The 10,539-nt window shown below is 34.5% G+C and overlaps 1 protein-coding gene across 1 annotated transcript in view; it reads left to right on the top strand.

Annotated features, from left to right (window-relative positions):
• Positions 1-532: 532 nt before the first annotated feature.
• Positions 533-10,539, top strand: part of LOC142351814 (uncharacterized) — a 26,734-nt gene continuing 16,727 nt past the window's right edge. Inside the window, exons 1-3 of the mRNA XM_075404014.1 lie at positions 533-712; positions 2,162-2,240; positions 7,562-7,727. Of these exons, the coding sequence (XP_075260129.1) occupies positions 628-712; positions 2,162-2,240; positions 7,562-7,727 (330 nt within the window). The 5' untranslated portion in view covers positions 533-627. The remainder of the gene's footprint in view (positions 713-2,161; positions 2,241-7,561; positions 7,728-10,539) is intronic.

Genomic DNA, 10,539 nt, shown 5'->3' with positions numbered 1-10,539 from the left:
TCGCTCTAGTAATATGAAAAAATCTCTAAAAAACCAATTGACGATTGCATATCTTTTTCTTCAAAAAAGACTTAATACCTCCTAATCTGATTAAATTGGGCAATAAACAATTCAACGTTTTTCATAATAACCTTTTAGAAAATCATATTTTTGATAACAAAGTTGATTTGAACGCAATCTTTAATGGCACATTTTATCTCATTAGGTTCTTCAGGCTCTCATGAGCCTAGCATTTATTCATCGAGCTCATCAATAACAGAAGAAATTATCATGATAGCTCGAAAGGCAGAGATTGAACTCTTAGTCCCTTTATCCCCTCCCCCAACCCATATTTAACATAATTATCATATTTGTTCAAAAGCGGTACCGTTTAAAAGGCGGCCGGCCTCTGACCAGCTTGGACTAAAGCGGGCCATTTCTTTTTTCAAAACCAACGAGCTGAAATGTTTTCACGCACGACTGAACAGTTTGAAAAAGCGACAGCTTACATCAATTTCACCACATTCAAAATGTGAATCAATTAAGGGCTGATCCTTTTTAGCTTCTAATTTTAAATTCATATCTTCATTTTCCACTTCATTTATTCTCTTTAGCTGTTCGCTGTTTTGTAGCTTTGAATTGAGCTTTATGGCACTAATGGAAAATGGAGATTTGGAGAAATTTGTAAACTCTGACAAGATTGTGAGGTTGAGAATTTGTTTCCTCCTTTTAGGTAAGTGCACTTGAAATAGTATTCTGATATGCAGATATTTATTCGCCATTATTCTTATTTTTTGAATTTTTAAAATTGATAATTTTGAGCGTCTAATCGCCACCCAGGTTGAGGTCGAAACCCAAATTGTTCTCTGGACAGACCAACTTGAGTGCACACACGTTATTTATTGAATTTTTAAAAATGATCATTTTGAGCGTCTAATTTTGAGCGTCGTTCTTTTCATTACGTCTGGACAGCAGCACTACAGTCTAGCGCACTAGATTCTGGAACATGGTCTGGAGATGGTCTGATCAGAGGTCACTTTGTTCTGGAAAGTCTGATCATAGGCGGCTTCAAGTGCAGGATAGTCTTATCAGAGGCCGATTCGAGCAATTAATTTTTTCAAGTTCAAGTTTTTTTCTCACAGATGTCTCTGCCAAGGGTCAACAATACAGCAGCATTCTGATCTGAGATTCATCGAGAGTCTGATGGGGTTGATTAGAACCAACGGAACGCTGATAGCAAATGCCGATCCACTTTTGAAAAGAATTAGAATAACTGTAGATAAAGACGTTATTATGCAAAGTTGTCTAATTTCATCTATTCAGTCAAAACACGAATCAGCAGTATACTCAATAAATTTTTCTTGTGGCAAGTGAGTTTTCTTTTCATTGGCAATACTTTTAGAACTGGCTTTGCCTTAGTTGAATATAATATTTGAAACATCAATTTTCATGAAATGAATATATTTTAGCGATAAGTATATAATCTGATCATATGCGCACAATGGTCTAGATTGAGTCTGATCAGAGGTTAATTTAGTCTGACAAGTCTGATCATGGTCTGATTATAGTCGGGGTAATGGTCCAATTTTGACTTTGGACCATGGTCTCGAGATGTTATGTTCTGATCAGAAATTGTGCGGTCTGGAAAGTCTGACCAGAGACCCTCTAAGTCCGGAAAGTCTGATCAGAGTTAATTTTGGTCAGGACCATATCTGTTCGCAGGGTATGTTTTGAAAAGTTTTAAATTTTAAAGTTGATCGCAGATGTAAAATTGAAGTAGATAATAGTCTTACGTTTCAAAAATCTAAATTGATTTTTACAAAATATGAACATAGTTAAGATTCCAAAACATACCAAAAGTTGGCGCCAAGTCAGATGAATTGATCTAAATTTTGAGCTGCTTTTCTGTTTGCATCAATTGTTTTGAAATTTCTTGCTGGACTTTTCACAGAACGGGCGCAAATTGGTTGTAACTGCCTAATAATGTGAATTGAGAAGAAATTACAATCATCCAGTCCAGCACAAAAATTAAAAATTGTGATGAAAACATAAAAACAGCTCAAACTTCATTAAATCTGACCTGGCGACATTTTTTCAAATTGAATTTTTTACACTGTTTCAAGATTCCATCTTCACGAGTTAATTGACCTGTTGCATTCTTTACAGTGGTTATTTTTTCCAGGAGACATAGACACTAAGAATCAGAGTTTTGAGGCTGAGGTGCTGATTGAGGCCAGCTGGGCATCAGACGACAGATGCGAGTGAGTAGTAACAAACAAATAACAAACTAACAAATATCTATATTCAAAGCACAGAGGTGAACCTTCGAATCAAAGTTCAATGACAAATTTGACGTATGCGTTGTTAGTTAATCTGGTATTTTTTTTAATAGCCGCACAGCGATAGCTGAGGCTATTATTGGCCTTCTCTTGGTTTTTTACAATTCAAAGAATTTGAATTGTATTGGGGCGCTGTCTTTTTTTTTTTTTAAGATCTGTTCACACATTTTCATGATTTTTGAAGTCAAATTGGAGTAGTGATTTTGGTCACGCCGAAACAGGAAGTGGAGCGAAAAAGCGAGTGGTTTTGCGGCGTGAATTTTTATCGCTCTAATTTTAAAGTAGAGTGAGAAAACTGTGTTTGAACAAAAATTCGGTTTCTCGGTAGTGGTTTTTTGTTCACATGCGGCAATTTCACTCTGATTTTTACTGTTTTTTCGATTTTTTGGATCGGATTTTTTTCTAAATGGTTTTCCCAATCCATTCACAGCTCATTCAAGGCCTAGTTTTTTGTTTAAATTAAAATTTCATTTCTCGCTAGGGTTTTTTTTTGCTCACATGCGGCATTTTGATATTGATTTTCTGTTTTTTTCTTATTTTTTTGTTCTGATTTTTTTAAAATGGTTTTCTAAATTCACTCATAGCCCATTCTAGGTCTAGATTTTCTGTTTAGTCAATGAAAATTCTTTGAATTGTACGTCAGGACTTGTCCTGCTATGTTTTTTTATTTCGTCGTCATGATTTTTGTTACGACCTTATGACGTCACAGCCATTTTTTGTTCATTCGTTCATGCAATTTCAACTGAATTGCATGTGTGACGTCATTTTTCGCTCTTAGTGGAGCGAGTTTTTTTGTTCATGCGCGTGATTAAATTTTTGATCACACTTGACTTACCTCACTCTCAAAAATGACTTCCTCACTTTGAAATTGACTTTTATTTACTTTTATTCAAAGAGATAAGTCAAATGGGTGTGTGTCACTCTAAATGAAGGTTATTTGAGATCAGCTAATAGAGGCAGCAATAACTTTTACAGATTTTTAATCAAAATATAACAGATCAGCCTTCAATGAAAAGACGAATTTTTTTGGTCTGTCTTTTTTACTGTTTTTTAGACCGCCGATCTTTGAATCTATTGCGGCTTTTTTCTGGCAATCTGCCAGCTATGTTAAAAAAATCCTGCATTTTTTTGTTTCTCAGGTCTATTTTATGAGCAGTCATATTTGGTATAACTGCACTGAACGACGGAAAAAGTAAGTTAGCTCCACATATTTTAACAAAGTAAAAATTCAATTTTTGAGACAACATACTACAACCTAAATTCAAGTTTCGTCTACCTATGAAATTTAATGAGAAAGCCGAGGGTAAAGTTGGATGAACTCCATCCAAGCTTCGCAGTAAAACAAAAATTGTTACATATCGCATCTTGTAACAACTTTCTTTTTATTGTGAAATTTGGATAGAGTTCATCAACTTTGCCTTTGGCTCTCCCTCATTTTATTTAAATTCCAAAGGCATACGGGAAGCTAGTGTAGAAGATCAATTGTGTAAAAACTGCTCTCAAAATTTTAATTTTAGTTGGAGTAAAATTCCACCAAAAATTGATTCTTTACTTCGCAAAACTAGGAGTGCTAACTTACTTTTTCAGTATATATGACTAACCCATAAATTGGTGAACTGACACAATAAAAATTGGTAAAAAGCGGAGAATTTCACTTCGATATTATATAAAATTAAGTCTGAAATCAGTGGGATATAAAACTTGCGGTCGCTCATAATGCCCCAAGCCTTCAAATAATAAATAATGTACTTCTATTAGTACTTCCATATAATGTACTTCTAAAAAATCCCCCACCCTCGATGTTAATCTCAGCTAGGTTTATAATAATAATAAATTGTTCTCAGATACTGTAAATACAATTTTTGTATCTAAATGTATCTGAAAGGACGCCAAAAAGGCATTAAGCCTGTCAAGTGGTGCTCATATTTGGCATAGTGATAACTTTGTTTTCTCTCTAAAAGGAAAAAAAATTCGAAAATTTATATTTCGTTCATAGATTCCGCTCCAGAATTCTGTAATCAAAAATGGTTACGCTTCTAGTAAATATGCACCTCGTCAAACTTTTTTCAATTTTTGTTACGATTCGTAGTTCTGACTTCCTCAAGTTTTGGCTTCATTTTTAAAAAAAATTGTCTAATTTGTTTCCACCCTAATGAAGAAACTGCTAAACATGCTCATTTTTGTAAAAAGCTTCAGATTATCAAAGTCATAATGTCAATTTTTACAGAAAACATCCGTTAAGTAGAATTGTATTAATATGCTCAATATCTGTACATAGAAAGCGTGAAAGGTCAAAAATGCGTATTTTTAAAAAATATTTTGAGCCTCAATTTTTCTCAAAATTAAAAATAAAAAATTTTTTAAAAAATTAAAAACCTTTTCAACAATCAATTTAGTTTTTCATGAGCTTTTCAATGCAACCAGACGAGAGAAAAAAAATGATTGGCATTGCGAAGAGCAAAACATTGATGACCTTCAAGCGTTAATTTTCAAAATAGGCTCCAAACGTTTTTCGGAGTAATATATGTTGTTGTGCTGAAAACAAAAACTTTTAACTTGTATTTACAGCTGCCAGGGTTGATATTTTAATCCAAAATTATGTGTCATTAGGACTGCAATAATTGCAGCGTTTTCGCTTAGGCAGCTTAAACACCTGTCGTCGTTTTAGGATCACAGAGTTAGCCCAAAGTTCCTTTCATTGCATACCATTCCTACACCATTTTATCCCCTTCCTATTGCAGCCAATTCTCACTCACATCACGATAAATTTCTTTTTGAAGTAAATACTTTTTTATCTAGTTAAAAGGTCAAAGAAAAAAGGAGGCTCGTTAAGGTGTGTTTGCGCATAATGTTCTGACCCCGCTCAACCACGTTTTTGATTTAATTGTCCACCATAAGAGGAAGAGATAGAAACTTTCAAAAAACAACTTATCGTTCGAAAATAAGTGTTTTATCCATTTAAAAAATCGCTTCAACTCTGACCTTTATACAACGCAAACAATAAGTTATTAGAGGGCCAATGATAACTGCCACTAGGGAGCGTAAGAGACAAGACAAACAAGAAAATTAAATAAAATTACAAGCCTTACTTAAGACCAAAATTAATTGAATTTTACAAGAAAAAATACGGGACCTGTCTTTAATGAGAATAACAAGTAGACAGAAAACAAAATGTGCAAAACTAGAATACATGAATTCAAGCAATGGCTTCATTTATATCATCGAACAAAACGTTTGAGATCTCTCATTATCCAGAATCTCATACGACTAAAAAGAACAACCGCAAACAAAAATCAAAAGTTCAATTCAATTTTGCGAGGAAACGGTGTCGAAGCCTATAAGATCAAAACCTATCAACAAAAAAATGAAATAAGTAAATTGCAACTTATGTCAACGCCTCTTTAAAGTGACTTGCTACTCTTTATTAATGTGGTATCAATATGGTTGTCGGACAAGACAGCAAAAAGAACCCCAAACATTGGAAAATGTCACGAAAAAATTTTTAAAATTTTTGAAAACACGTATTTCAACACAAGAAACAATAATGAAACAGCAAATAAATCTACATGTTAATTCAATTGAAAAGATGCTACCTCATTTTTTAATGAGGCTACGCTAAAAGGTTGCAGAAGTAAAATCAAAAGGGGGAATTTAAAAAAAACTTTATATTTTTAAAACCGTAAACCCTTACAACAATAAATTTTCAACTTAAAATGTTAAATAGTTTGAATTGGAACTGTTTATGCAGCCATTGTTTACATGTGATTAGTAAGACTATGTCCTACTAAAACACCACACATTAAAACTGAATACAGACAGAGTTCAAAATTTCACGAACATTTTTATGCAATTGATGTTGACGACAAAATAACTTATGTCTTTGATGAAATTGTTGTGAATGTTCAGTTACCTCATTTTGCACGTAAAATTGAAAAAAAAATTTCTCTAAAATATATACATCACCTCATCATCATCCGAATTTTTTTTTGAACCGTAAAATTCCAGAACTAGACCAAAACTGCTCTTACTTGTGCTGGTTCTCCTTTGAAACCGAAAAATGTTCCAATCGTTACCGAAACAGCTAATTTCACCAAAAAGTCCGTATATCCAAAATAAATGATGAATTTTGGATGCGTATCAAGTTATAAAACCAAAGAAGCATTACATCATCTAAAATTAATAGCAATTTACGAAAACAATTTGTTGGAGCCATAGAAACCATGAACTTTACTCCTGAATACGAATATTGCTTCATTGGATTTTATTGGAAAACAAAAAAACCTTTTTAATGGAACCTATAAATTAAAAAATATTTTCTTGTAATTGGGATGATAGAAATTATCATAAAATTTCAAAAAAGACAGGCCCAAAATTTAATCTAAATCTTTTTTCAATGCAACTCTCAACGATGAGAACCAAACCGGCCTTGCTATCGCTGCGCGGCTTTTAAAAACGTATATATTATAAACATGGCGTTAAAGGTTTTTTGGCGAACGAAAATCTAAACTTATCAAAAAAATAAACTATGCTGGAGGTACAATTAGCCAATTTCTGAGAATACGATTATTGTTTCAGCAGTTTTTTTGTCTGCACCATCGGTCAAATTGGACAAAGGGGGCCAAATTGGCATATTTGATGAATTTTTTATGAAAAAAAAGCCCTTAATTTTTAAAAATTTAGTTGAAAGTTTTGCCAAAACAAATGGTTCACAGAATTCTCATAGAAAATGAGAAATGGTTCATAGAATCTTTAAATGTAAAATCAATTAGACTATCGTTAACAACGCTATCATATTTTGCAAAAGTGACTTAAAATTTAAGCGAAAATTTCGAAAAATGTGAACAAAAAAAACGGAAGTTAGGCTAGCGTTCACGAATCTTTAAACATCCGTAACTCCTTGGAGAAAGCAAAATTCGAAAGAAATATTTTTATTTTGAAATTTTACGCTTGACAAGCTTTCTACCACTCACAATCCTGTACGATGAATATATCGATCGGCGAAAATTGACTGAACAAATAAAACCAGTTGAGTATATAGTTCCTCCCCCACTAAAGTGGGTCGGAGCAATCATCATAAAGTTGTGTGCTTAGTGATTACAAGTTAAAGCTAATGTTATTAGAGTTGATTATTCTGAGACCATGATCGGAAGTGGCGTCGTTATCCCTGAGCTCCATTGAAGTATCTGCTGTATGCATCCATGTCTCACTGTGACTGTGAGGTGTGTAAGATTAGTTTTGTTAAGTTACGACCCTAGACTGGTGTTGAAGAATGTAGAAGATATCAAGAAGGAGTGTGTGTGGTACTCTACCCAGGTGGATGACCTCATCAACATCACTTGGGTAGTCAGACACTGGAGGGTCAGGGCTCTATTCTTTGAAAACATGGAACTACATGATTTCCCAAGAGATGTTAGTTTGGATATGTTTCTCTGTATTCTAAACAAATCATTGTTAATTGCTCTCGAACAGAAGCAATTATTGTAAACGTGTGTGTCTTTTTACTATTCGAAGAAGAGTATTGGTATTCCACAGGTTTTTTTTAAGCTAGAGCAAGTTTGTTCAGGAATTGAATTTTGACTTCTTTCGTTGCGAACATTTACCTCTGTTTTTACTGAAATGTTGAATTGTTGAATTGTGAATTGTTGACATTGTTGAATTGTGTTTTCGAACATTGTATTTTAACAGTAACTTAGTTTGTAATGTTTAGTTTTTAAGAACTGCTGATAATATTCAAGGTGAAGAGGTCATTTTGAGATTTTTTGATCCTATATAGGCCACCCTTACATATCTAAACTACAGACACTCGACTACTTGCCCTCCACCTACCTCCCCTAATCATCTACCCCCCTTTTTATTGACTTTTCGAGTAACTTTTAAGCCCATAACTTGCGTTTTTTGTGATCTAAAATTCTCTCTAATTCACAATTTCAAGCAGCTGACCTCAATTGGTGCCAATTGAACACTAAAAGTTAAATGAAAAATGCGCCAAAACTGGTGCCATTTTTTCACGTTAAATATTGATAATGGTATATATTAACCTCTGATGAGTTTATTTAAAGCCCCCGAGTAAATGTCCCCGCCCATTGAATCAGGCTGCTATTAATTAGAGATCCCACTAGCCGTTCAAGAGCTATTCTTCCGACGTTAGTTGGTTATGTTTAGCAATTTTAGACCACAATTTCTTTTCTTGGTTGGCCGTTCTTTTCTGAAAAAAATTGTTCACATCACTCCGTAGAGCGCTGATTAGAGCGTGTACAACCATGCCGTCAGGTAGGCAGTTCTGTAGTTTTTTTCACATGGTCAAAGAAAACTACTTTTTCTGGGGATAGGGCAAAAGAAACAGATAAAGTTTTTGCCAGAAAAAATGTAACACTTACTGTTGAAAAAATTTTCCGCGGAAACCTATCAAATAGAAGCCCACCTCCCCACTCTTGCCCCCTCCCACCACTGTTGCCCCCCATCAGCAGCCCGGTGACCTCCCCCCGCTGCGCTCAAATCTTGCCCCTTCAATTAGGCTAAAGCTACCCTCACTAAACCGTGGCTAGCTACTGACGAAGCCAACCTCTCGCCGGTCGTTTGATAGCAATTCTCCCGACGTTAGTCGGTTATGTTAAAGGTTCTGGGAAAAACGTTTAATGTTTTATCTGACAGCATAAAAGGCTCGTGATGTTCGTTCATGCATCATGAACGCCTTTTGTGCTTCAGTTATTGGTCTTGAAATGACCACTTTCGGTCTGAGCATTAGCTTTAAAAACTTTTCAATCAGCCTCTTCAACTATGAACTTTCAAAGAAATAGAAACGTATCAGAAATAGAAACGTATCAAGCCAAAGCAAAAATTTGAAAACACATCATTGTTTACAGATGAGAGTAATGATAGATGCAAGACATCAATTTTCTGGTGAAAACAATAGTCACCCCTATACGTGTGCAAATCACGACTTTCACTTAGCACTCTATGAATTTAAAAATTAACTTGCTAGCAGAGTGATTTTTACAGCATTCTTTTCAGGAGAACGTACTCTCTTGCGTTTTCGAACCAATTCTTGGATTTGGGGTCCTCATGTTTGAACATTCACATCTTGTCAGCAGATAATGAAACAAAATCATCCAGATTTTCCCAAGTTGGCTTTTGACAAATTTATATACTAGTGACAGTTGAAACAAAAATTTTCACTTATATATATGAAAGCCACAGTGATGAGGACAATTGTTTTTGCAAACGTCAATATATTTCCTTGAATAATTAAAGTAAATTGCGTAATTTGGTCTTGAAATATTTTATAAATGAATTCGTATACGAAAGAATTTCTACACGTTATTTAGAAATCCAATGGAAAGCCATGCATATATTATTAAAAACCCGCAGTCATCTGATTCCTCGAAAAAAACATATCAGGACAAGTCTTGAATTACAATCCAAAGAATTGAAATAACTAAGGACCTTACAACCAACAATTTTCCTGCATCTTTTTGAAAATAATGAAAGTTTTTGAAAAAATCCAGAAAAACAAATTACATACAAAATCCTTTAATCGCAGCATGGCATATTGCTTTAGAAGCTATAAAACAACATTTTGTAGTTCCGTTAGGTCAAAAAGGACAAAAAATCAAATGAAGACAATTTTTAAAAGACCAAAATCATTCAAAATTAAAGGGTACATGAGTCAATGAAAGTCATGCTTAGAAGATGAAACGGACAAGTTGACAAAATTTGGAGAAACTATAAGCCCAATGAGAACTGTTATAATTAAGAAAAAGCGAAAACACCACAAGAAGAGCAACAAAAACACGTGAAATATAGTTTAAATGTCATATGTACCACCGTTGAGAACTTACACACACATGCACACACAGACGCTCCCACACCCACACACGCACACACACACCAACTGACACACACACACACCACACACTCACACCAACACGCAGACACACAAACGCTCATCCTCCTCTTCCTCCTCTTCCTCTGCTCGTTACGGCTCTCTTTATTAGCCTTGAGGGACTGCTAAGCATGAGACCACACAGCAGTTGGTTCCGCAAATGGACACTTTAGGCTAGTGATCTCAGAGCATTGTAGATGTCCTTCATCAGCTTATTGATCTTGTCAGGTTTTGGGTGGACTCCGTCTTAAGCTAGATGTTTGACAGAAAAACGTTTTGTTGAGTGGAAGGGAATGTTTAGCTTCTTGCATGTTTTTCTGTATCCTTTATTAAGTTCTT

The sequence above is a fragment of the Convolutriloba macropyga genome, chromosome 13, assembly GCF_964194025.1.
Source record: "Convolutriloba macropyga chromosome 13, txConMacr16.3, whole genome shotgun sequence".
Classification (NCBI taxonomy): Eukaryota; Metazoa; Xenacoelomorpha; order Acoela; family Convolutidae; genus Convolutriloba; species Convolutriloba macropyga.
This window is presented reverse-complemented; position numbering and strand designations above follow the sequence as displayed.